This window comes from Lytechinus pictus, chromosome 1 (genome assembly GCF_037042905.1).
Source record: "Lytechinus pictus isolate F3 Inbred chromosome 1, Lp3.0, whole genome shotgun sequence".
Taxonomy (NCBI): domain Eukaryota; kingdom Metazoa; phylum Echinodermata; class Echinoidea; order Temnopleuroida; family Toxopneustidae; genus Lytechinus; species Lytechinus pictus.
In genome coordinates, this window is record NC_087245.1 from 4282692 (window position 1) to 4310634 (window position 27943).

Below are 27943 nucleotides of genomic sequence, written 5' to 3' on the forward strand. Positions count from 1 at the left end.
GACCTTGTGTTTGATCACAGGGGGTCAAATGTCAATGAGGTATGTACACAATTATAAAACAATGATAAGAGATACCACATTGACATAATCTACATGCCATCCTCATCATTCTTGCTCTAAACGATATGAATTATATCATTTTGCACCCCCCTGTCCTTTCCTCTCCTAGCCTAATTGAAGGCAAACATGAAACATAGTCTTGTTCATGACCAACGAGGCAAAGGTTTATTTTCAATTGGTCTAAATGCCAATTCGTCCAATTGCCCGCTCATCTACCATCATTTGGTCTATCATCAGTTCGTCCACTATCAACATGGTCTAACTGCCATTTCGTCCACCCACCATTTCGTCTAATAACCAGTTGGTCCAATTGCCATTTAGTCCATATACCATTTGGTCTAATTGGACTAAGTGTTAATTGAGCAAAATGAATGAAAATAAAATGGATATTAGACCAACTGGTTATGAGACGAAATGGTTATAGACGAACTGGTGATTAGACAAAGTGATGATTGGACCAAATGGTTATTGGACTTGTTAGACGAAGTGTTTGATGGATAGAATGGCATTAGACTAAATGAAGTTAGACCATGTGGGGAATGGACAAGTTGGCAGTAGACAAATTGGCAATTTACCAAGGCAAATTCTACTTTCTTTGTAAAAATGGCATGGCAAGATATAAAAGTATCCTATGAGTGAGCAACAAAGCTAGGGGTTCACAGGGGGGGTTCAATTGCACCCATACAAAAAAAAAGCCTGAACTACTTATGATAATAAGTTATAATAACTTAAAGATCCAGACCGGACCCGAAAATGAAATTGATAAATTATATACCAATCGAAAGCTTATAAGCTACTAAATACACCAAGGTATGCTTTATGCATTTTCACCGCTTCCCAGCTGAGTATTTTGCTTAAGAATATTCCAATTATCGGGTTTCGAACCCCGCTTAGAAAATAGGATTTATTGTGCTTTTCACCTGCCTCGAGACCGTGACGTCACGTTGTGTAAGAAGCGTCGTGATTCCATAGGTTTGTACACAGAAAAACTGGGTGATTTTTTTGCTTTCCAGATAACGGATTTCATTCTCTTCACTTCTATCACAGAGGGATATCACATATATTTTTACCCACAAGCTTGAATTTATGAAATCTGCAGTTTTGAACTAGTTTTTGCCATATTTTATTTCCTGCTTATTTGGCGCAGATTTCAATTCTATCTGCATTTAGATTATGTATAACAACTTTTCCTGACATAGCAATTTAGGCCCAATAAGAGCCAAACAAAGAAATCACAAAAAAGGTAGTGAATAGTTGTAGGTTTACAACAACTTGAACAGTGAATAATTTTGAGTGCCATTTTCATCTGAAAACGAAAAAAAAAATGGATTCATAACATGGAAATGGAAGAAAATACCCAATGCTTTTGTACACAAACCTATCGAATCACAACCCTCCTGACACAACGTGACGTCATCATTTCCAGGCGACGTGGGGGTGCTCAATCGAAGCGTACTTTGGAGGAGCAGTTTCTTTGATTCTTATTTAATATTTTTAACTATTGGAAGGAGATATATGTAATATTTTTGGTATATTCGTATGTATGAATCATTACCTTTATTTTGATATATGATTGTTTTTACACCGGTCAGGGTCTTTAACCTAATAATAATAATAATAACCTAATAACTTATTCTACCTATCTCATTGTACAGTGATTACATACATGCATTGTTGCATACTCACAAACATATAATTGTTATGCTGTATAACTCACAGAGTGTTTTGACTGTGGTGTATACATCCATTTTGAGTCCCTTAGGATACCAGTAGTTATCACTGATCTTTTGAAGGAGTAAATCTAACGGATCTTTCTCACTTTCATCCTCCTCTGCTTCCTCAATCTCTTCTTCATCTTGACTGATACCTGCCAATGTACCACGCTGCCACAAAAAATGAATCAGGTTGTGAAGACAATTATGATTTTTTTTCTAATCTTTAAAATAATACACACATTTTATTTTCTAGTATTAATATTAAAAGTGATATTCACTATTACAGAGAGCCATCAATCTTGCTATGTTCATGATTGCTTCACTTCAATCTTATTTTCATCACTTATTATATTGGATATATGCCCATATTGTTTCTATATTGCCTAATTATATTGATGCATCAATGTTCTTCTATGTATAATTACTTTCATGATGTGTTAATATATTATATGTACGTACACAAGAATTTCCACAAACGGGATGATACGAACTACAATTAAAGGGAAGTTCACGAAGACAAAAAGTTTATTGCAAAAAAAAACAGAAAAATAATGAAAAATATTGCCAAAGGTTTGACAAAATCCATCAAAGAATAAAAAAGTGATTTGTGACGTCATAAGCGAGCAGCTTTCCTACATATTGAATGGTAAAAAGATCAATGAAATGTCATTTTCTCAGGAAATTCAAAATGTTCTTCCTGTACATTCAGTAGTATATCAATACACAAATCATTTTACAACCGTTCCTAAATAGAAAAAAAATAAGGCACCACGAACCATTAAAAATTGAAATCTATGCATTTTTTTATTACATAACATATGGGGCAGCTGCTTGTTTATGACTATCCAAAACTTAAAATTCTAATAACCTTAATCTTTAAAGGTCAAGTCCACCCCAGCAAAATATTGATTTGAATAAATAGAGAAAAATCAATTTAGCTTAATGCTGAAAATTTCATCAAAATCGAATGTAAAATAAAAAAAGTTATGACATTTCAAAGTTTCACTTATTTTTCACAAAACAGTTACATGTACAACTCAGTGACATGCAAATGAGACAGTCGATGATGTCCCTCACTCACTTTTTCTTTTGTTTTTTTATTGCTTGAATTATACAATATTTCATTTTTAACAGATCTGAAAACAAGGGCCAACTTGAACAAACTGTAGTGTATTTAAACAATGCTTATTCCAGGTGTTCAGGGAGAAATTTATCTTTGTTTCACTTGACAATGAGGAGAACATTAGAATATTTCATACAATAAAATACAAAAGAAAAAGTGAGTGCATGAGGTCTTGAGTCTCCTCATTTGCATACCAACTCATGTGCATATAACTGTTTTGTGAAATCAAGCGAAACTTTAAAATGTCATAACTTTATTTTACATCCAAATTAGATGAAATTTTCAGTGTTATGCTCGTTAGATTTTTCTCTTTTCATTCGAATCAACTTTTTGTTGGGGTGGAATTGTCCTTTAATGGATTTTCCTCAAACCTTCACCAAACCTTCATCATTCAAAAAAATAATTTTTCTGCTATTTTTACAACAAACTTTTCTTCAGGGTGAACTTCCCCTTTTATAGACCTATTCTACAATCAAATGAAAACAAATTATAAACTGATTTTTTTTTTGAAAGACACAACTGGTATCACACTGATTATTATCTCCATAAGTTCATTTTTGCAACAACAAAAAAACAGAAAATTTGTGAAAGCCTGCAGTCTATGAAAAGAATGATATATCATTTGGTACCGCAAATCCTTCTCACAACATAATTCATGAAAGATGTATGACAACAATTCCAAATAATTAGCTCATTTGCTTATTCTTTGCTGATCTATCGTCTACATCATTTCTACCATATTATCAAACAAACATGATTCAAATTCAAATTCTTCTTCAATTTCATTTGGCTAATAGTTCTGTGACTAATCTTCATAAAGTATATGAAAGAATTTGCATAAGTTGATATAAACTATTTTAGTATTATTTACCCTTTTATATTTTTTGTGAGATCCTGCTTCCTTGTTGATACCTCTTCCTGTCCGCTTGGTCTTCTTGGTCGACACCTTGCAATGAGATAACAATCCTCAAAAATCAATTAGGATCTTCTAAATTTTATTCATTTCTAGATCATATTGCAAACACACAACATATCAATGCTTATTAATGTGATATTCATATTTGCATTAATTTATATTACATCAGAAGAGATAGTATTCAGACAACCTATAGCCTTAAAGCAGATAATTAAAGGCCTTATTTTATTAATATAGCATTAAATTATTAATTATTCAATTTGTGACTATCTATAGGCCACAAAAGAAGAGATACAGAGATGACAGCGTGGACATAAAAAGTGCTAGTTAAAAATGAATTATAATTTGGATTCTTGATGAATGTTTCTACAAGGCGACATGACATTTGTTCCTGCGACAATTGCTCCGGTCTTAATATCTAAGAGGGCACAGGTTTAGAATGAAGACTGTAATAGAGTTTTTGGTTTAGAAAAATGTAAAAGTAAGGATTAGGGTTTATTTTGTTTTAGAGGTTAGATTTTATGCTTGGCTTAATATACAGATTTTCCATCATAGCAAATGTCACAGAAGCTTCTACACTGAATAAATCAAATGAAGTCATATTAACTTACTGTTTTTCCTCTCTCTTCACTAAACCCAGGGTGGCTCAAGACCAGCTTCCCAACCACCTCTGAAAAAATAATGAAAATATTTTTAAAGAATAACAATGATAATAAACAGTAAAATATGCAGTAGATGGTGTGTCTCTTGTTAAGGCTTTCTCCTTAGGGGTAAAAATAAACTCTTTAAATCTAAAATCAGATTTGAAGCAGGTGCAATGACATACATACATGTATACAATTTTTATATAAACAGTGCGATTGCAACAATTGCCACAGAGAATAAGTAGATTACTGACAGCTCTAACTAACAGTTGCTACACAAAGAATCTCAATCAAAGTGGTGTGCAGCAGCTCAGATAAACTAAAAGCAAGCATTTACAGATTCATAAGAAACACTTCTGACATAACATGAAGATTGAAGTGAATTCTGATGGGAAAGAAAGAAATACATATTTCATGATGAAGCAACTTTAATAGAAATATCTAAAAAAAGAAAAGAAGATTGTATTACTGCACCGTTCTCTGGCAGTTTTAGAAAAATCAAACTATTAATCAGGGTTGCCAGCAAGATGAGAATACACCATATATGTATAACATGATCCAATTAAAGATATATATTAACAAATAAATCTCTATGTACATGTATGTTATGCCTTATTTCTACAATCGTGCAATCCACTATGAATGCCACAACTGGCTTTTCGTAGATTGTGAAAAAAATTTAGGCTATCCAAAATTTGTCTACAATCAATACCACTGCCAAGATCATGATCTGATTTGATCTGATAAGATGACTATATTAACTCCAAAACTATTTAAAGACCATGGTTTCAATTGTGACGCAATTCATGACAGTGGGAACTAGTACGTATCAGTAAGAAATGTTCAGAGGACACAGACCGGTTGCACAAAACATGCATTTGAATGCAACTTTGTTAAAATCAAATAAAAATCATCAAAGCATACTTCTGATTGGCATGAGAATCGGTTGGCATATGATTTTCATGATTTATATTCAAATACATATGTAATGCAGCAGGCTTTCAAAAGCTTTAAATCATCAAGTATTTTGTTTCCGGAAACCTAGACTTACTTAGGCTCAGCCTCCTTTTATTTTTGCTACCTTCTATAGTTTCTTCTGTCTCACCATCCGTACGGAATCTTGATTTGAATGGTTGATAGAGGGCTTGCTCAGTAGGAGGGCTAGGAGAAGTCACCGGGGTGACCTCATGTCTACTGCTCTCCTCTGAAGAAGCCCATGTATAAGGTTCATGGTCCTCCTGCAAACATCAAATAATCCTAATAAATATGCAATTTTTTCATAAATGACCAGCTGAGAAGTTATTACTACATGATTTATATTTATTAGTAGGCACAGCATGCATGCATTTGTATGCTGAATCCGTAATGACATGGTTGTATATAATGGTAAGTCCACAGAATATTTATGTCCAAGCCCCCCCCCCCCCTCTATTGTGGGGCCTTCCTGAATGATTTCTGTTTTTCTAGTTCATATTGAGGTTTCATTGTTCACGAATTATAATAGCTTGAGCAGCTGATGAGGTGAATCAAGAATGGAGGGATATTGGAAGTTGGACTTACAAAAAGGTTGAATATTTCATGGAGTTGGCAATTAGTTGAAACAGGAGTACCATTTTATACAAGCGGTGGACTACACCAGAACAAAAAAAGAAGAAAAGGATACCATTTTCAAAACTTTTTCATAAATTGATATCATTTTTCTATGTTCACAGTCTTAAATTAAAGACTGCAAACAGATAGTTTTCTAACTTTTTTGTAACTGCAATGTAATAGATTAAAAAAAAACAGAAAACTTACATATTCTACATCAGACTGATCACCTTCAACAAAGTGTACACGGCCTTCGGGGACCTACATTATCAACATGAAAGGAATAACATTACAACAATTTTACAAATCATAAAATGGTGATATAGAACTTAATCAAATGACTGAACTCTATCCTGTAACCAGTAATTTATTTTACCTTATAAGAAAATTTGACAGGTCATAATGAAAAGTTCCATTAACCAATCATGGTTTTAAGATGAAGATTGTTTATCAGATAACAAGCTAGGATCCACATCACTATATTATAAAACATACAATACAAATCAGTTTGCAAGGGCATTAGAACGAACACACACTTGTTAACTTTGAACAACAAAGCCCAAAGGTACTGCATGCATGCAATCCTTCATAATGCCATCGGATATGTACTATTTGTATACTGGTTGAAAATAAAATGCAAAAAAGATGTATCAATGAATGACTATCGAAAACAGGAACATTGCTAAGATTTTTTTTGCCATATAAAAAGATGAATTTAGGCCTGAAAACAGACAGCAACTTGACAAGCAAATATATTTTAGGCCAAATGGTTGTATCACTAATCATTATGTTGTTTATTTGGCCCATAAAATATGATAATTCAACTCAGAAAAAATAATCTAAAAAACAGTATACTTTCAGTGATATAAAAAGGATTTTAAAAGGATATTTCTTGAAAAATTCAAATGAAATAAATTAGTGAAATACAAAAAAAAGAGAGTGTAGCATCAGTGATCTAAAAGGAAAAATTATAAGTTATTTTGAGACATCAAACAGGTGAAATAAGTAACTGAATAACAGAAAAGTATAGGTTATGTAATAGATGAAGAATTGTTACTTACATCTTTGAGCTTCCATTCCTTTGGTGAGGATGGAGGTGGAGGGGGTGGAGGAGGCTGCACTATCTTCCTAATAACAGAGTTTGGTATGTAACCTTAACAGGAAATAAGAACATTAATGATATGAACAAATAGGAATGTTCATGGAAAATTTGAGAAAGAATAGTATCTTTATACATTTTATGAAAAAACATACTGTATTTCACAGAAAAAGTCATCAGGACAAAGCAATCCAATGCATTTGTACACATCTTGTGAAAATGTACCTCGTGGAAAAAGCACTATACCAATACAAACTGTTATTATTATTAAGATGATGACACTAATAATAATTATAATAGTAACATTTACAATACACTTTATACACATGATTCAAAGCTTCTACTTAGAACAGTAAAAGAACTTTATAAAAACAAAAAGATAGACTAGTTTTCTTTTCAAAATCATAGGAGTGTTTCATAAGGCATATTGTCAGTAATTTTCACTAATTTGCTGCGAGCCAGTCAGGGGCCCGTAACACAAAGCTTAGCAATCATCGTAGAACATAAATCAAGCGTACGATCAATCGCTTACCTTTGTGTTACGGGACCCAGATGTAAGGATTTTGGTAGCTTTTAACAATAGCCAGTGAAATATTCTAACTATGTAATACATACCATCAGGAGCAATGGGTAGCTTGATCTTAGGTTCTTCCACCAACCCTTGCATCATCTCATCAACTGTTTCATCTGTTGGTTCTTCCTTTGATGATATCCCTTCGGTCTTTTCTCCTTCCTCCACGTCCTTTCCTTCACTTATCTCCATGGCAACATCATGATCCACCTTCAATTTGTTTGTCTTTACTTTGTCATCTTTGATTGGCTGGTGTGGGACATCCATTTTGGCCTGCTTCAAAGATTTACTAATCTTGCTGGATTCATCTGTTCAATGGAAGAAACATCAAGAGTGATAACTATACAATGAAATGAAAAAGTTTTAAAATATGATAATTTTAAATTCTCATCATAAGTACCAGTACTCAAATCCTCATAGCAAGAAGCTTTAACAAATAAATACACTATCTATTTTTCTGTGATTCATTTCTAGCACAAGATTTTCTCTGGATTGGAACTGCTTTCAAATTGGAAGTTTAATTTTCTTGAATAAACTTGAATGAACATTAGTGAAGGTCATATACACTGTATGATCCCTACATCTAATATATGAAATTTAAATAATGAACCTTGCATTGTATCATATCCCACCATGATAATGATCAACTATTGATTTGAAGAAATGTTTATTTCCTTCATACCCAGCTTATTTAGTTAAATTATTTTATCATCTGTCAAGCTTGTTTGATATATAATGGAGTAGATGCACCAAAATGATAAACATACATTGCTATTTCTTCTGTTTTTATCTTTTTTTTTAAAGCTCATCCACCATCTTTCATCGTTTCCATGTTCTCTGTAATCATACAAAAACTAACCTGATATTGATAGAGCCTGGTCACCATTGCCATGGCAACTCACTGATCCATCAATCTGTCTGGATTTGATTTTCTTGGGTTGGGTAGGTGCTGTCTTTTTACTTTCTGCTGTCACTAGATATATACAGTGATAAAAGATGATTTTTAACAATTAGAAACATAAAATGAATAAACCTATAATATCAATTTACAAATGTAAATGTATGCATTGTTGAGTGCATTGTTGTTTATGCACCATTATCAGAACTCACAAAGGGAAGGAATAATTACAAAAAACACACATAACTGGAACATTTGACATATTCTTTTGCAAATTTTATCAGACCATTTTCAATATTACTTTCATGAACTGGAAAAAATCCAGAAATGGGATTCATTTTAATTTGAGAGATAAAGTTTTGATGACATGTATGTTTTTAAGTACCCACCTCTTTTCTCTGCCAGCTGGATGACACTCTCTTCTATAACCTTGAAAATACTTTCTGAATCTACTAGTATCTCAATACTACTTTGGGCATCCTCTTTAGCCTTCCCCTTCTCCTCTATCTGGGATGCAGCCTCTCCTAAGATTTGCTTTCTCAGCTGAGGTAGCTTCTTTCTAACATGTTGCCTCATCAAAAGATCAGTGGGAAATGTTGGAATAGTTTTCAAGTTGAACCTGACCAAATCAATTGAAAGAAATAAGGACAGTGGATGTTGTATTCTGAAATGGTAAAAAGCTTTGTTTAGAATTTGGACATGGGAGATTTGAATCTTACAATAGCTAATTTACAATACAATTTAAGTGAACTGTTTACACCTAATATCGTCCTTTGAAAACTTAGATACTGATCTGAGGTGAGTATTGTCTGACGTAGTATCATTGTAAGAGGGACTACTTTGATTCTTAACAATGCATTCTGCTTTGAGTACATGATGAGTGTGATTTTACTATGTCCCTTCTCTAAAGTTTATCAGTTAAGAATCAGTGATTCAGTGATTTCCAAAAATATGTCTTGCTAATCATTTTCAATATGATTCACATGTATTTGCAGACTCACAATCAAACTCAATTATTTACCATTCCTAATTATTCCTTCCTGTGTTTTAAATTGAGTGATTCATGACAGAGCAGTCAAATTCTTGTAGCTCAGTATATTTTCATCAAATTTTGAGATGTTTGTGAATAACTTGCCTATGGTAACATATGATAATGATTGTACACTCACCATAGAGGAAGATCAGGATTAAACTGGAAAGGTTCTTCTACTCTTTCATCTTCAAACTCTATCTCAACCAGCAGCTCCATGAAAGATAAAGGAAGGTATGAAGATATACTCACATGACTGAAAAAAAGATAACAAAATAAGAGTTTAAAGGGAAGAATAAGCTGTTTTAAAAACAAAGCGATACTAACACCAATGACCAGAAATAGACATGGAAAGCAATGCCAAGTCCCAACATTTCAACGCAAGTCCCATTTCAACTTCTGACACTGATGGCTTCACTGACTTTGCTTGTTCAATATAGTTTATATATTTTACTTTTGCATTTTTTGTTATACATCTGTTGAGAGTGCCACATAGGGCATGGTTGCCTTCTTCTTTATAACAACCATCTGCCCCCACAGGCCACTTGTCAATGTTGTAGGACTCGATGAGTCCAAGACCAGACTCGAGTCCTTTAACACTGGATGATAATGAGATTCATATCGTTAGCATTCAGTGATACAATATTGCTTTGTATCTCTACACATATACCCTAAATGAATAATCAAGCTCCCCCCCTGAAAAAAAATATATTACTAAAAAGTTGCTCATATTCTCACTACCCCTCCACATATCTGAATCTGGTTATATTCATTCTTGTCTGGAGAGATTCCTCCTTTGTTGTTAATCACCTTTACTTCTTTTCTCTATGATCACACAATAAAATACAACTTTAGCGATCGGGCAAGAATTAGCAAAATGTCCAACAATCAGTCCCGAGAACGAATGAACTGTGCAACTGTTCTTCTCTAGAACCTAGTGGCTAAAACAGTCTATGAAGCCTCAATAGTGATAGCTGCCTAAACTATGGACCCATTTATGGAAGTTTACAATCCTCATTAATTGATACACGTTTACTTTGAATTCTACAAGGAACTTCACAGGACAGGGTCTTTCAGGGGAATTCTTTATGACAGATCAAACACAATTTGTAGGATGAGTTTAGTCGCTTATCTCATTGATTGTATTTGCATTACCACCTACTGATTGGTTATTTACATATCATCAAATGTCCATATCCGGGGTTATTTAGACTATTCCTTGGAAAACTTTGATTTAAATGATTGGTTTATAGTGGTAACCGATTCTTATCAAGTTTAATAATAATCATATTTGCTTATTATAGTTTCCTGCCATTTCATCATCTGTCTTACCTGTGTTTATTACTCATTATTTTCTTGATTAACAGTCTGAAACACACTTCTGATAATATCTCACATCATACTAATTAGTCTCTATTTATAGGGATTTCAATCCTTGTAAGACAACATTTTTCATATTTTGAAATGATGAAACTTACATTATAAATAATTCTTTATAGGTTTTAGTCAAATTTCGACTAATAGACTAAACATCTCATGATTGAGACTAATCATTGCAATTATTGTTATGATTTATTGAATGAAAATGTTACTGTTCTACTGGACAAGACATAATTTTCTCATACAAAACAAATCTTCCATCTATTGTTTTAATTTTTGATGCCATGCTGCATGCATAAAATTTTGAAGAAGTAAAATTAATTCAAAGACAGCAAATAAACTGTGTGATTTATAACCAGGCTAAAAAGTTCTACAATAACTGGATGTATTAACAAGGCAAACGCCAAGCGTTGTCTCGCCTGCATATTGCAGTCATGAAGAGACTGCATGTCAAAACTATGCTATATGACTTAGATGGACCTCTGTTACGAGTTTGGCGATCCCACCTCAAAGCTATAGAAAGTTATTGTGTGTACAACACAGCACAGTGCCAGTCATGGAAAGTTCATTGACCTTTGACCTTAATCAAATTCAACTCACATTTGAACTTGACCTGCATGCACCTTCAAAAGATGGACCTCTTGTATGAATTTGGCAAACCTACCTCGAAGATATAGAAAGTTATTGTGTAGCACAGTGCCAGTCATGGAAAGTTCATTGACCTTTGACCTTATTCAAATTCGGCTCACATTTGAACTTGACCTGCACCTTCAAGAGATGGACCTCTGTTATGAATTTGGCGATCTCACCTCGAAGCTATAGAAAGTTATTGTGTGTACAACACAGCACAGTGCCAGTCATGGAAAGTTCATTGACCTTTGACCTTATTCAAATTCGACTCATATTCGAACTTGACCTGTACATTCAAGAGATGGACCTCTGTTATGAATTTGGCGATCTCACCTCGAAGCTATAGAAAGTTATTGTGTGTACAACACAGCACAGTGCCAGTCATGGAAAGTTCATTGACCTTTGACCTTATTCAAATTCGACTCATATTCGAACTTGACCTGTCCCTTCAGGAGATGGACCTCTGGTATGAATTTTGTGATCCCACCTCGAAGATATAGAAAGTTATTATGTGTACAACACAGCACAGTGCCAGTCATGGAAAGTTCATTGACCTTTGACCTTATTCAAATTCGACTCATATTCGAACTTGACCTGTGCCTTCAGGAGATGGACCTCTGGTATGAATTTGGTGATCCCAACTCGAAGATATAGAAAGTTATTATGTGTACAACACAGCACAGTGCCAGTCATGGAAAGTTCATTGACCTTTGACCTTATTCAAATTCGACTCATATTCAAACTAGACCTGTGCCTTCAGGAGATGGACCTCTGGTATGAATTTGGTGATCCCACCTCGAAGCTATAGAAAGTTATTGGGTGTACAACACAATTGTTGACGACGACGACGCCGACACTGGAAATAGTGATACCTATGTCTCGCTCGGCTACGCAGGCGAGACAAAAACAGGGTGAAATTTCATTTTGCAAAACTGGATCTAGATATAAAATTTCTGCAAAATCAAACAAGTCTCTTGCTAATAAAAAATTGTATTGAGGGATCTAGAAATGAATGTAATGGACTGTATTAAGATGCTATGTCAGACTTACCTTATATGATTTTGAAACCCTACCAAAAGATCTCCCCTAGGATTGGCAAAACAAACACTGCGCAGTGTATCATCAAACCATAATTCACGCACCAAGGTATTGGTTACATCCCAAATCTGTCACAGAAAGGTAACACCACAATTTAGGAATGAAAAAAAAAAAATTCTGAACACTGCATCAGCTAAATCAGTGATTGGGTAGTTAATTTGTTCAATGTAAAACATGAATTCTTAATTCTGAATGTAACCATTTACAGGGAAATAGCCAACATGTGACAAATAATATTTTCTGCATTCATATAATATCAATGTTTAAAATACAGTTGTTCATCAGGATAATAATCATTCAAATTTCTCCTCTATTGTTTTTCAACCTACTATAAAATACACATTTTTTTTCCTGTTTAATATATTTCTTCTTCATCCCATATTACCTTTCCTTTGCAGCCACTTTTTTCTTGGCTCCCTTCTCTCTATCTCATCTCAACTCTCAATCTTTCTATCATCTATCTATCTTTACCCTTTCTCATACCCCCACCTCTCCCTCCCTCTCTCTCTCTCTCTCTATTTAGTTAGGAAACGACCCTGTTGGAAATTTTTATACTTGTATTTGTATATTTTATACCTGGGGGGTATTTCACAAAGATTTAAGTATGACTTAGAGACGCACTTAAATGCCGACGCGTACATGATATGCAACGCGCAATCTTATCGATCAATATAGTGCTCGTCCTCTTCTTATAATCTGACCAATAAGATTATGCTTTTCATAACACACGTAATTATATATTTCAGTGCAACTCTAAGTCATACTTAAACTTTGTGAAACACCCCCCTGGTGAAAAAAAATCAATCAATTATACACATACACACACTAGGTCTTTTATGAATTTACCTTGAGAGCCCCATCATCGCTGGTTGTAGCAAACAAACCTAAAGATGGACAACTGCATAATGCTGTGATCTGAGAAGAAAAATAAATATAACTTGTACACATGTAAAGTATAATGTAATAAATTATTACAACTCATACTACAGTAGGCCTATGTATCAACTAAATTAATTAATTATCACTTTATTAATTTGCAAATTGCCAATCTCATCTCCATCATCATAATCATCATAATTGTCATCATTGTTGTCATCATTATCATCATCATAACCACCACCATCATCATCATCACAAACACCATTAACATAATAATATATTTTGTTACATTGGTATAGAATATTGCTACATGTATCTTCCCTATTACATGTAGGTCTATTATTAAGACAATATCCTGACATTAGTGTAGTAGGTTTCACGGTACACCATGTATCTTTCTTGGGCAATCTTGACGTTTCGACAAAGGTGTGTTCTTGTCGTCCTCAGGAGGAATCTGCTGAATGTCATAAAGATGGTAACGTCAACATCTAAAATGCAAATTTGTTCAAAATAGTTTCTAGATATGGTGAATATTTATACATTTGAAGGTTCAGTGCGATTCTCTTTGTTTACTAAGGATATGTCCTGAGGACAACAAGAACACACTTGTCGAAACGTCGAGATAGGGCGGTCCTTTTCAGGACCAACATTTGCCCAAGAATGCCCAGGTACATGGTGTACCGTGAAACCTACTACACTATTCTTCTTCGTCATGGAAACCTTCAGAAGTTATATCCTGACATTGTTTCGTTCTTAATCCTTAGCATTCTTATTCTCCTCCTTCCACTGATTTCTCATCTTAGTCCTTTACCTGTTTGGTGTGATCATGATCTTTAAGATGTTTAAGGGGTTTGATCCCAGGAATCTTATTGGCAGAGATGTACTGGGCTAGCTGTGATCTTGGTAGGTTCAGTGATGAAAAGCTTTCACCATCATTGTCACATGACAACTCATACATATCCACCACACTGAATTGAACAAAAATATATAAACAAAGCTTGGATAAAATGGCAATCAATCAGGTAACTTCCCTCAATTTTGAGAAGTATGGTCAAATTTGTAAACAAAATTATAAATGTTTCCAGATTATGGTATGGAAATTATGTACTGTTGGAATCCCTTTTGGAATTTCTTTTAATAATCATTATCACATACCGGTAATAACATGGTTTAAAGAATTTTCCAAGAATAGTACTTCAATGAAAGGAAAAATATGAAAGTAAAGAGTCTCCATAATCGCGTGTACTTTAGGCATGATTAACAAGGAAATGTAGTGGATCACAAAGCTTCAATATCTTGATAAATAGAAATATGATTAGAGAATTAGGTCTACAATAATTACCGGTATCTATTATAATGGGATTAAAATCATTTCATATTTGTGAATGTTGAATGAAAATTGAGCATGGCACTTTACACTACATTCACAAATAAATAAATTACTTCTTCAGTCTTTTATCATTCCCAAGATCCCTTTACGTAAGAATTGCAAATCACCTATTGTGTTAAAAGTAATATTTGTCAATTCCAGGCTGCAATGAGTGTGGTGAATACAAAATTAGATTAAACTTATCTCCATGCTACTCACTATGTTGGTAAGACAGTGCACAATATATTGCCTAGCATTGATAAATGGGAAGGAGAAGCGGTGCATGCTATCTAGAAATGAGAAGAAACGTGCGTAGGATTCAAAGAAAAGAACAGAAAATAGGGAAAATAATGATAAGCGATGAAAAATAAATTAAACAGATTAGAGTAAAGAGTGAGGAATAGAATATGAAAGATCATACAATGAGACAAATGCGAGGTAGCAGAAGGGGAGAAATGTAAGGAGAGATATAAAGATAGAGATAGAAAGGTGTTGAGGTGCAAGAAAGATGATAATGTATCAACAAATATAAACTCAAGTGAATGTAGAGAGATATACATAAAGTTATATATAGGGCAGTGATAGAGATTTAAAAAGTGGGTCCCATCTTAGAAGACATGCAATTGATCCCATTGATCTATATAAGGGAATTTAGAGACACCATCACCAAGAATAAATATACAAGTCCAAAGTATTATCCAAAGTATCAGGAACAATCGTGCATGCAGTAATACTGTATGTTCCTTTTATTGAATAAGGAGCAGCAAATACACCTCTTTTATGAATTATGGTATCAATGATTTGCCATATAAAATTTTGAATTAAGGACTAGTGAATATACCATTTTTGTAAATAAACTTCTTTTATGAATAAAGATATCTATGACAGGTATATTTGATATTCTAAATATAGGAAAAGTAAGCCCTTTTACATTTTATGACATTCATTTTTTTTTCCATATTTGAGATCAAAAGATCCATTCCAAATGTAACATATATCCCTTGGAATCTCTTGGGATGATAATTACCAGTGACAGTACCATTTTCATCCAATAAATTACCATGGCAACATTCCTGAACAGACAGCCCAGAAAAGTTAATATCAAAAGCAACAATTTCATCAATGATAAGTTTATGCATGACACCTTGATTATTTAAGTATTTGAGAATACAAGCATTATGACACCAACAAAGCCAAAAAATAAAAGTTTCACAAAAGAGAGAAAAAAATGACTTCCAGAAAAGAGGTACCGCATGACTTAATAGTAAAACTGAAAAACAATGAAGGTTATTGTAGAGCAAGAATCATTTCAGACGAAGAGTTGCTGATCAATAAACCAATGATATCTTGTGATCATTTTATCTCCCGCCAATTGCTCAAGGTTTTAGTTTTTATCGACACTAATGGGAAAAAAGTTTGCATGTGATGTATGGTTTTTAATATAGGATTGGGATTTTCAGAAAGAGTGATATGGGAAATTTGTTAACATTAGTACATTGTGTATTGCAGGAACATCTGAAACGCAAGAAGAAGCAATAGGAAATGCAATCAAGGAGTAGACTACAATTACACAAGACAGACTGTGAGAATAAAACATACCACTTTAAGACAAGAGAGCTTGATAGCCTGAAGAGAGTTACCTATTCCTATCTCCCAGATCTTGACAAGCTGAAAATAAAGATTGATTGATGAAAGAATATAATGATCACAGAAAAGGATAAATAATAGACTGATTAGTAGCTTGTGAGAGGTGAGTTGGTATTGCAGTAAAAGATGTTTTACATCTACAATGTTGACATTGATATATCCAACATACTAAATGTCATTCTGTCAACCTGATTCACTGCCCCCCCCCCCTCCCCAATAATAAGGCAACTTCCTTGAATTTTCTCTCTCGTGGAACTGACTCATGCTGCAAACTTATTTTCATATCATGTTCTTTCATATTTGGTTAAAATTCGAGTCTTGTTTTAAATTGTGTAGATCTGTAGAAATGAATTATGAACCAAGATTACAATACAGTTTTTGTGGTATGAACTTGTGTGAGTCAAGATACCACTATAAATGATCAGCAAGTTTAGAAACTTTATCATTTCAGACTGCAAACAAATATATATATAATACTGATTATCAAATAATGCATTAATAGTTAAGGCATACAATGCTATTATTTCTCTCGGTCACCTGATCAGTCACCTGATGATCAGCCGTGAATCTTTGGTCATTGGGGTCATACAAAGCACAGAGGATCCTTGGAGAATACAGAAACAACTGTACCTCATATTCAATTTCAAATAAATTCATTTATTTTCCACTATTTAATAAAAATTACATCAAAATTGCACAATCACCAATCAACATAGAAATCCTTCACTCTAAATTGATATTGGATAGTCTTATACAATGTATATTCATGTGTAGAATTCACAAGAAAGATCTAGTGCTTGGCAGGAAAAGATTCCTTTATCTCACCCTGTCTGAACCACATGAAATAAGCCTGTCTGCACTGGCTATATAGTTATCCACCTCTGGTCCATAGACTCCGTGGGAACATTCTAGTGCTAGGACACCCCCTCCATGAGCTTTCAGTGGGTACTTCATAGAGTGAGATTGACATTCTATCAGTGAGATCTGACCACTAACTAGACCAGCAAAGATGAGGTAATCACTAGTAGGAGTTTCCTCACAGCCATTAGCACAATCCTGGGAAGGAACACACACACACACAAAAATTAAAGAAGGGAGGAAACAAAACTGCGATGAACATAATTGATATATTACCTGATTTAACCATGAGAAAACCTTATACTAGTAGTTTTCTGCTATTTGATGTTTCTTTCCAAACAAACAAATTCGTAATAAATTTCTTTGCATCGATGTTGTGTTGGAGAAAATCATGATTATCATCACCATCACTATCACCATTATCATCATCATCATCATCATCATCATCATCATCATCATCACCATCATCACCATCATCCTCACCATCATCCTCATCATCACCATCATCATCATCATCATCATCATCCTAATCATCACCATCATCCTCCTCCTCATCATCATCATCATCATCATCATCATCCTCACCATCATCCTCACCATCATCACTATCATCACAATTGTCACCATCATTACCATCATCATGATGATGATAATCATTGATAAAACCACCTGGAATTCTATGTAATTCAACTTTCAATGACTCACAAGGAAGATCATGACAACCCTCTGGTATTATCTTACCAATTTGACTAAGGCAAGACTTATAACCGATTCTTCAGGCATCATGGGTACCAGAAGTTCTTTAGCCTGACATGGATTGGTTGAACTATCAAAGATTAACACATCACCCATCTCAAGAACAGTGAAGATCAGAGAATTCTTGGGGTCATAGACGATATCAGTCAGCACCTACAGAAAAAAACACCATTAAGACCAAAACAGACCCTAGAATGGATGTCGTTGGTCGTCGGATGAAAAAAAAACCAAAACAAACACATAGAACCTTTAAAATTCTGGTTTAAACTTGCGATTTAATACTACTTGCAGGTGTTTTAAATGAAGAGCTATCTGGGAATATCAACAACTTGTATATGACAAGCCTGAAATGATTTTTCATCATTTATAATCATATAAGAGAGATGGATGATGGAAGTTACAGCCAAGCCTGTCAGGGCACTGTTTAATGATTATCATTGATCAACAATTACAAATTACATTCTCTGGAAATTTCACTGATATGATTGTGAAAAGGCCCTGAAACATAAAGTTCAGAATTACGATTGATCTTTAGACAGACTTCTATGATTTATTGTATTGATTATTGATCAATCACTATACCTCAGCCCCACCATAAATCAATAAGCTTTACGTTCCGGCCCCCCCCCCCCCCCCTTTCTCTGACTGTGACTATATAACTGTTAGAGAATGTTATCTTCTGACAAGTTGAATGACACAGTATCCATTATCTGTCCTGGATATAGTCCATGAACAAACTTACCTGGTAAGATGGCATAGGATATATGATGGTAAGCTCTGTCCCTGATACAGCCGATATCAATCGTACACCACCATCCTATTTAAATAAATTACAAAAAAAAACATGTAAAGGATATATATTCAAGTTTGGGGTTTTGTCATATTTATGGAAGCAATGACCAAGTACAGAGATGAAATTCATTTTTATGGGGAGAGGGAGTACAAACTTTGAAAAATGAAATCCACTTTGAAATTTCTGCTGACGTAAAGACAAAGAAAAAATCAATATAGTAATAGTATATAAAAATAGAATTAAATCAAATATTAAAAATAAATGTTCATCCCCGAACTCATCAGTAATAATAAAAAGGAATCATACATGTATGTCTAAAAACAGAACATTGAATGAGAACATTTAACTTCAGTTATTCATCAATTAAAATGTAACAATTATAAATGAATTTTCTTGTTTAAAAAAATGAATAATTTCATATCAAATGTTTACTTATTTCATGAAAGTCTAATAATTGAGGATGACCTTTGACATGTGACCCTGGACTCACCTCAGCTGCACATAGTATTCTAGATGGTGAAGAAGGACTGGTAATCCTAGCCAGCTTGTGAACGCAAGACCTTACTGGTGTGAATAGATGATGGAACTATGGACAAAAAAAGTATAACCACATGCATTATCAAAACCAAGTAATCCATAGATTTCATAATAATGAGATATTGAACATTTACAAAACATTACAAATGAAGCTTTGACAGTTAAAATGGAATGAAAGTGCCATTACATAATCTTTCAAACTTATAGGCCCGTATTCTGAAGTCGGATTTAACTTAGACCATGGTCTAACTCTGCTAAAATCATGGGGAGCCAAAAATTCAAAAATTTTGTTTTTATTGTATATTAATTATGTTTAATATTTTGCTTTCATAATGAAAAAAAAAATACTCTGAAATACTTAATTCATCATTCTCAGACAATTATGAACAATTTGGGTGTCATATGAGTTAATAAATTGGATGTGTACTGTAAGGGATTTGTGCCTCAATTGACCCTCCATAGTTAAACCACAACTTTAAACCAAACCAGGGTTTAATTTGAACCTGAGTTCAACACATGGGTCATTGTTTTTATGATTCTGTGCATGTAAATACAGTACTCACCAAATTGAAATTCCACACTTTAATATCATGTGATGTGTAATAGTAAAGTTGATTGGAGTTTGCCAATTTCATTCCTAATACTTTCTCCCCTACATTCAATCTATGAGTCTGTGAATAAAAAATAATAAAAGAACAGCATCAATTATAATTGGTTTTACTATCATTTTATTCCAAAAGATAAGTTACTAAAATGCTATCCATAAAAGGTATTTTCTACCAGACCTGTATAAAAACAAAATTGTTAATTGATCAGATAATCATAATCACGAAAGGCACCTAGACATCTTAATGTCCTTTTTAGCATTTTGGGGTTTTATTTCATGAATACCTTTTCAAAACTGCAGTGTGTTGAATATTGACTTGCCATTACTTTTATTGTTGTCATTTTTATTCAACAAATTACATATATGTTTAGTTGATACTGTTATTCATTTTTCATTTTTTTCTCCTTATTCTAATGAATAGTAATATAAAGGTAACAGCGTGTAACACACAAATTGACAACTGAACAGTCAATGAGTACTAACCAATTCAAAGGTATCCAGCCTCCAGATCCGTAATGTTCCATCTTTAGAACTTGATATAAGGAGAGGATCCGCAGGATGAATAACAAGACCTGCAAGACAACAAAAATAATCAATACCAAAAATATAAGTTTTGTATATTGGATCACCACAATTTTTCTCCACAGGAAAATATAAGTACATGTATGATACAATAATATTCATGTTTGATAAATCCTAAACTAAATAATATGTTTCCAGATAATATTTCACTTTGCTTTTCCAAGTTTCACACAAATAATGCATGGGCTCTAGATATTTGGTTTTCAGCTCCGATAATATAAGTGAAATCTTGGTTTTGATAATCAGTTGAGACGCACTGGTATTTGCTAATAAAGCAACTGTTATAGAACATTAGTGCTGATAACCTACATGAAACTGTACAGAGATAATGAGATAGCAGTCCAAGGAAATGGTGTCAAAGAAACTTGTGTATGTTTTCTTTTTGTTCAACTTTACAACTTCAAATTTACAGTATGGAGAAAAATTGCTCTTTCAGATCAGGTTATTTTCTCATGTTTGCTATTTGAAGACAAAATTATTATTTTGGTTATTTTCAGAGAACTTTCTCTGGCGACTTATTATTGGGTTGGGGGTGGCTGGTCACTAAGTCATTAAGTGCATCAAGACTCTCTTGAGTCAAATGCAAGTTACATTCATTAGTATTATTATTGATATCATCTAAATGGTAAAGTTTCGAATGAATACAAGAAGGTCTACTTCTGCATATTGCAAGAAAAAGATAACAAAATTGCAGTAAATAAAGGAAATACTTTCAATCATATGAAGTTAACTGACCAGTAACACTAGCATAGTGGCCAATGAATTGATGGACTTCCTTAAACACCACAGCGTTCCAGACCTTAATAGCCCCGTCCATAGATGCTGTGATGCAGTACTCAAGCTTGCGGTAGAAAACAAAACTAAAAGACAAAGGAAATACATGTTCATAAAAGATATCCGGTTTCCTCGTGGAAGTAAAGGATTTTACTTTAAGTACCCTGTATTGAATTCCTTTGAAGAAATATGGGGAAGTGATAGAACATGTGGATTTTCATGCAAATGAAAGCATTTGCTTTAAGTTTTCAAATAAATGCAGATAATTTCTCAGTTTTCACTGTGTTTGAATACAGTACTGAGGTCTTCGTATTTATTTGTTGAAATACTGTACCTATAAGCTTCGATAGTAGTTAATGTTGGTGTAAGACAGCACCCTGATGTAATATAACATATATCTACTGTCCTAACAATAATTGATGTCTGCTATTTTGACAATATATTCAGAGTTATTGCTGTACCAGGAATTGTGAAATGTTTTTTAACTGACGTTTACACAGTTGTTAGAATGATATCAGAGCAAAGCAATATATCTCTCTCTTTTAAATGATTGGAGAAAACCTGATTTATGAATTATAAAACACATAACTTGTCTTTGTGGCCTTCTAGTATTATGATACCCATAAAGTAAATGTGAGGGATTATATCAAGATTCTAATTTGTTTTCATTAAAGTGAAAGAAACAGATGCTGAAGGTAATCCTATATTGACCTGTATAAAACTTATCATTTCTACTTTTGTGAGGATTCTATGAATCATGAAACATTCTACGGAATCTTATTGAATCCTTTCTCTATAGAAGTTGTATCAAATTTGAAAGAAGAACATGCAACAGTCATACATGTAGGCTTACTCTTAAAATGATATAAAACTAAAAGTGAAAGAGCTAAACTAGATTGATCCTTGACTGCACACACTCAAATGTTATGCCTTCTCCACTGCCAGATTGAAACTATATTGCATATTTCATTCTAATATTGTTTAAAAAAGTGTATTTTAAGGTAAATAATGATGACCTCTGTTATCACAAAAATAGGACGAAAGGACGGACAGAAAACATGCATCCGCCAAAAAAAAATGACATCATTTTAATACAAAAAGGTCATCAAATTTCCATGTCATATTGAAAAACATGTTGGATTAAAGAAAGGATTAAGATATTTTTTGTTAATTCAATTCATGGGATGGTATTGAATAAAGAGCACATGAACACTCAGGTGGTTAAGTGGTGTAAAACACTGGTTTAGTAACACAGGGGTCATGGGTTCAAATCCCTCAACAGCAGTTATTTCTCATAACAATTGTAAATGCTGTACTGTTTAGAGACATATGATGATATTTGATGTGAAAAATGCACTAGTGTTTTGGATACTGCATGATTGTAAGGCATCATAGTGACATACATGTAACCAGTTCAAATTATTATTTCCTTCTTCACATAATTCTACAATTGACAGATAAACCATGTGCATTTACCAAGTAAGTGCAGATGCATGCCAATTCTTGATGCAGTAAACCTCGTTGTTTGTGATGTAATTGATGATGTGAATACCCTCATCACAAAGAGCAAATAATTGATGACGTTTGCGATCAACCCGAACATCTCTAACCCAGTCATCTTCTGTTATCTCACTCTCGATTGGCCGACCTCGAACAAGAGGGTCCCGGATCTGCATGCAAGTAACAATCAATTTGAAAGTAACCATGATAATCCCTTTTGTTTTTATTCAAAGCTTTCCAAATAGTCTCTTTTTTTTGGTTCAGTAATACCTTTCTATATCTAGATGCTTAAACAACCAGGAGCCAACCTTTGATAATTAAAGGACCTGCTTAAGTTGATGAACTAAGAAAAGTAGATAATAGTTTGCAAACAATGTCCAAAAGACATCACTAATAGTGAACTCAAATAAATTCTAACTATACTTTAACCTAAAAGTTATCAGGCCTTGTTTAGTATATCATGCAGATCCACACTGAGTCTGAAAGATTGAAAATACTCAAAGATTTTGAGATCTGAATCACAGTTATTAAAAAGTTATCCCAGAAGATCATGAACTAACCTCCACATGGGTCATCTTCCAAGCTTGTAAAAATCCTCGGCCACCAGTCACAAGTTCATCCATGTCTTCATTATATACCATACTAGAATTTCAATCAAAAGTCAATTAAAGATATACATTTTTTATTGCAAAATGACCATATTCGTTCTCGGTATCGTTCAGCAATTTTGTTTTCAATTTTGAAAGAAGGAGAACGAAGGAGACAGAACTTTTCCTTTTTTTTGAGGGTCCAGTTTGTGCCTCGATGTCAGGATTCTGTGTCACCACAGACCTTCATAGATCTATACAATCCAGGTAAGTGCATAATTTTTTTCCCCCTTTTATTTGGGGTGCTATTGCGACCATATTCTACCCCATTTTGGAAAGTACCATCTGCCTAATATTACACTTATCATCTTCATATTGATCATAATCTGAATTTTCTATTCCAATGTCTTATCTTATTTGTTGAAATCACATCTCAATCTTAATAAATAATTTGTGTCTTAAATATATTGAAATCTTTAATCTTATAAGATACCTACCATAGGATAGTTTCTGAGCAGTGTGATTGAGTAAGTTCCATGCAATTATTATTGAGATCGCTGAATACATGCAGAGTCACATCAGGGGAATAACCAACAAATACCTGAAGAAATAAATCAATGTACATATGTGATCCATTTACATTCATTTTTTATTTTATAATATTTGATATCATAGGAATGAAGGACAGCTGCTTCTTTGCAATACTTTCAGGAATTAATTACTACATTATTTAAATCACTTCCATGAAATATTGCAGATACCTGAAAAATCTTTGTAAAAATTAGAATTGAAGACAAATATTATACATTCATACTTTTTAGTTTTCTTCTCACAACAAGCATGAAAATGACCATAAAATTCTGAAATGACAAACTCAACTACCATACCATCATTACAACTCACCCGATGTTGTGGTACAAATATAATCCTGGACATGAGTGTGTTTATCTTGATTCTAAGGTGATTGAAGCAAGAAAATAAACATCAATGGCTAGTGTTTAAAGACATGAATAAAATAAATAGCCCAGTCACTTACTTGAAGAACGTATTTAATTCAAGCTTTGGATCTCAAATGATGGATGAGTAAATTAATTTTGGCATTTTATGAAGCATATATGATATATTTTCATAGCAAATATAATTCATAATATTGCCAGTGATTAAAAACAATCTTGTCAACTTAATGAACTTATAATCCTGAACAAAAAATATAAACAATTTTTTATTTAAGATCTTTATTGATCATTTGTTCCTTTCTCATTTTCTCAAAAAATGGTCAATAAAATTTCATAATTCCACTCACTTAAACCTTTTTTTTTAAACTCTCAGTTAACAAAAAATAACATTCAATTTATTCTTAAACCATGATCACCAACTTTTGTAAATTCTATATTCATATCAAAAACTATTTTAGCAAACTATTAGTTACCATCTCATCAATTTTTTGAGACAGGATTGAAAAGCAACATATTAAAAAAAAACTGACCTTTGACATTTGACCTCCTCATCAGGCAAAGTGCTGACAGACCAAAAGTAGACTTCATTGATGACACCAGTGTCTACTTGAGTTACATATATGTTACCATTGGTGCAATGATAGAACGTCATACATCTGATCACATGACGATGATGAAAGGTTTGGGCCAGCTAAAAATTAGAAGAAATAAAACTTGGGATCTTAAGAGCTGTGGTTCTAATGTTCAATAGACCATGTATAAATAAATGAATCTTTATTTCAATTTAAATGAAATATTACATACAGCATTTAAGATTACACTTTCATAACTAGGATCTAAAAGAAGAGGTATTACTATCCCCCACACCTCCCAGATTAAAATCTGTGGACAATAGCCATAATGTTACAAGTTCTACCTGTTAGACCTACATGCTTGAATGGTAAAAAAAAAAATCATTATTTGCATCAGAGCAGAACATTTTTTTAGCTAAACTACTAGACCAAAACTTCAGTCTCTCTGTTTTGTCATTTCTTCTACTGGACTATCTTGCTTCATTACATCTTATTTTATACCATTCTGTTTTAAAATGCTAAATAGCATTCTCTATAGGGGACCAATTCCCCCCACATTTATTATTCATTTTTGCTATTAATACATTTTTCATGGAAAGATAGGTCTATAAATGAGTGAAGTTTTGAAAATAATCAGAATCTAGTAATTAACACCATCCCGTAACAAAATAAGAATCAATGTTATTTACATGTTAACTAAACTCTCTTTTTTTTAGGGAAACAATATTACTTAGTCTATAGTATGGGGCATCAATCCCTCAAACTGTGAGACGACTAGTCGTGTTGGAGGAGAAACAAAAAAAAAGTTAACAAATATGTTTTTAAAGTCCTCTAGATGGATTTCAGCTGTCTACTATTAAAAGTTTCAATTAGACCCCTTGCATCTTTTTTTATTCAGAATGGGGGTCAGATGTCCGGACAAATAAGCAGATAAAAACATAATCTTTTGCTCTGGATTTACAGATAATTCTTTACAAATAATTACTTCTAAATATCAATATTTCATTAATCAATTGGAAGTTCCGATTAATGAAATATTGATAAAAAAATTCCTGGAATTGCAGTCTTGTTCGGAAATGTAACAACTGGGTACACATTCAGTCAAATGTCATACCATTACCCACTCATTCAATGAACAAGGTTATGATATAACCTTGTTCTCAGTTATATCTCCATGTGTGGCAAAATAAGGGTGGCAATGTTTGGCTTATTTTCTCTTTTTCTTTGGGACAAATGCTTGAATTTTTTTACACTGACAGTTTTCATTGCACCTATTCGTAATACAACTTGGCTCTTAAGTAAATTTGATTCTTTAAATTATTTTTTCTTAATTAAAAATAGAGATCAAAAAATGAAAATTTTCTTGCCATATTACTTTCCACCAATAGAGGGCGTACACAAAAATATGCCCCAAAATCAAGTTTTTGAGCGCTCTGGTGAATACAAAAATTATTCCCAAGTTACTAATGAAAAATAAATTGCAACTGTACGGAAATTAGTAATTTTGGTCACAAAAGTGACATTTTAATCATTTTTTAAAGTGTGTGCTCTGTACAGCATTGGCATGCCATAGTCCAACCTGTAGATTCCCCACAGGCAGGGTGGTTGCAGTGAACAAGTGCCATTACCAAGAGTTAAAACTTCATTCAGAATGCAGGCCAATTACTTTAAAATTTTGTACCTTGAAAAATGTACTTAAAAAAGGGCTAGGCCAGTAATGTGTATGTATTTGAGTTTTGTCAGACGTGTATCAATCAGATATAATTATTTACGTCTGGGACCGACCTTTAACGTCACCATTCGAAAGACGTGACCAGGGCTCGAAGCTCGAACCTCTGCATCAATTTGTAACTTCCTCACATAGCTTGGATTACTAAACAGGCGCACGCCACAACACCGTAATGTAGAAATAGATCTATGCTTAATGCATGATATAAATGGAGAGGTATCGGTTAAAAAATAAAGAAAAAAATATACAAAAATCGTTAAAAAATGCAGTGTATGGTCTGGTTCCTAATACCGTACTAGTACTTCTTTATTTGATCTAGTAAGATGGGGGGGGGGGGGTGTCTGGACACTTTTCCATTTTAAAATGTCAATGAACTGAACTATCTGATGCCTCGTTATCCATGTTGTAACACTACAGTGTGTATCCATACTCTAATAATCCATTATGACATTGGATTGTAAAGTTACTCTCAACCTTCCTATCCCCTTGGCTTCCATTACATCCTTTCGGTTAAGCGGTTATCCCAACAACTCAATTATCATCGCTACAGAAATTCAATGATCACCACCGGGCCAGCTCAGGCAGGCATTACGCACGATTTGCGTAGCAGTACTACAAAACTTACCTGGAGTCCATAGGGAACCATAACGCAGTGTTCTTCTGGATCTGTAGTTCTTAAAATGTGTTCAAGTTGTTCCCTAACATTGAGCCAAGGCCGGAATTTAGAATCCAGCAATGCCATGGCCAGAATTCAACCCCCTTTCGGGGAATTCGATCTGGAATTCTTAAGCAATATGATGTGATGTGGGTGACTAGCCGGCGTGACCCAAAACTAGCGCATTGTGAAAAATGTAAACAATAAACACGTGCTACTCTCGTTTCTTCAAGCGAGGATCATACAATGATCTATCAAGTCATTATGACGTAATACTCGCGGCATGCGCTCAGTGGTGGACTTTGGGGTAAGGTAAAACATAAACAAGCTATTAATTAAAACAAAGCAAAGCAAAGTAAATGTAAATACACGCACCTACCTGCATTAC

General features: G+C 33.6%; 1 protein-coding gene across 1 annotated transcript in view; it reads right to left on the bottom strand.

The window, feature by feature from the left end:
• LOC129256047 (uncharacterized) overlaps window positions 1-27739 on the bottom strand; it is a 38811-nt gene extending 11072 nt beyond the window's left edge. The window contains exons 1-28 of the mRNA XM_054894360.2: window positions 27526-27739; window positions 25130-25290; window positions 24547-24598; window positions 24141-24244; window positions 23617-23698; window positions 23033-23226; window positions 21518-21642; window positions 20684-20772; window positions 20157-20264; window positions 19547-19642; window positions 19006-19080; window positions 18249-18416; window positions 17475-17705; window positions 16602-16670; window positions 15222-15292; window positions 14445-14601; window positions 13601-13669; window positions 12707-12822; window positions 9786-9902; window positions 9006-9235; window positions 8578-8691; window positions 7763-8026; window positions 7110-7201; window positions 6256-6309; window positions 5510-5696; window positions 4426-4484; window positions 3770-3844; window positions 1778-1943 (exon numbers count right to left, since the gene is read on the bottom strand). Of these exons, the coding sequence (XP_054750335.2) occupies window positions 1778-1943; window positions 3770-3844; window positions 4426-4484; window positions 5510-5696; window positions 6256-6309; window positions 7110-7201; window positions 7763-8026; window positions 8578-8691; window positions 9006-9235; window positions 9786-9902; window positions 12707-12822; window positions 13601-13669; window positions 14445-14601; window positions 15222-15292; window positions 16602-16670; window positions 17475-17705; window positions 18249-18416; window positions 19006-19080; window positions 19547-19642; window positions 20157-20264; window positions 20684-20772; window positions 21518-21642; window positions 23033-23226; window positions 23617-23698; window positions 24141-24244; window positions 24547-24598; window positions 25130-25290; window positions 27526-27642 (3442 nt within the window). The 5' untranslated portion in view covers window positions 27643-27739. The remainder of the gene's footprint in view (window positions 1-1777; window positions 1944-3769; window positions 3845-4425; window positions 4485-5509; window positions 5697-6255; window positions 6310-7109; window positions 7202-7762; window positions 8027-8577; window positions 8692-9005; window positions 9236-9785; window positions 9903-12706; window positions 12823-13600; window positions 13670-14444; window positions 14602-15221; window positions 15293-16601; window positions 16671-17474; window positions 17706-18248; window positions 18417-19005; window positions 19081-19546; window positions 19643-20156; window positions 20265-20683; window positions 20773-21517; window positions 21643-23032; window positions 23227-23616; window positions 23699-24140; window positions 24245-24546; window positions 24599-25129; window positions 25291-27525) is intronic.
• Window positions 27740-27943: the final 204 nt, after the last annotated feature.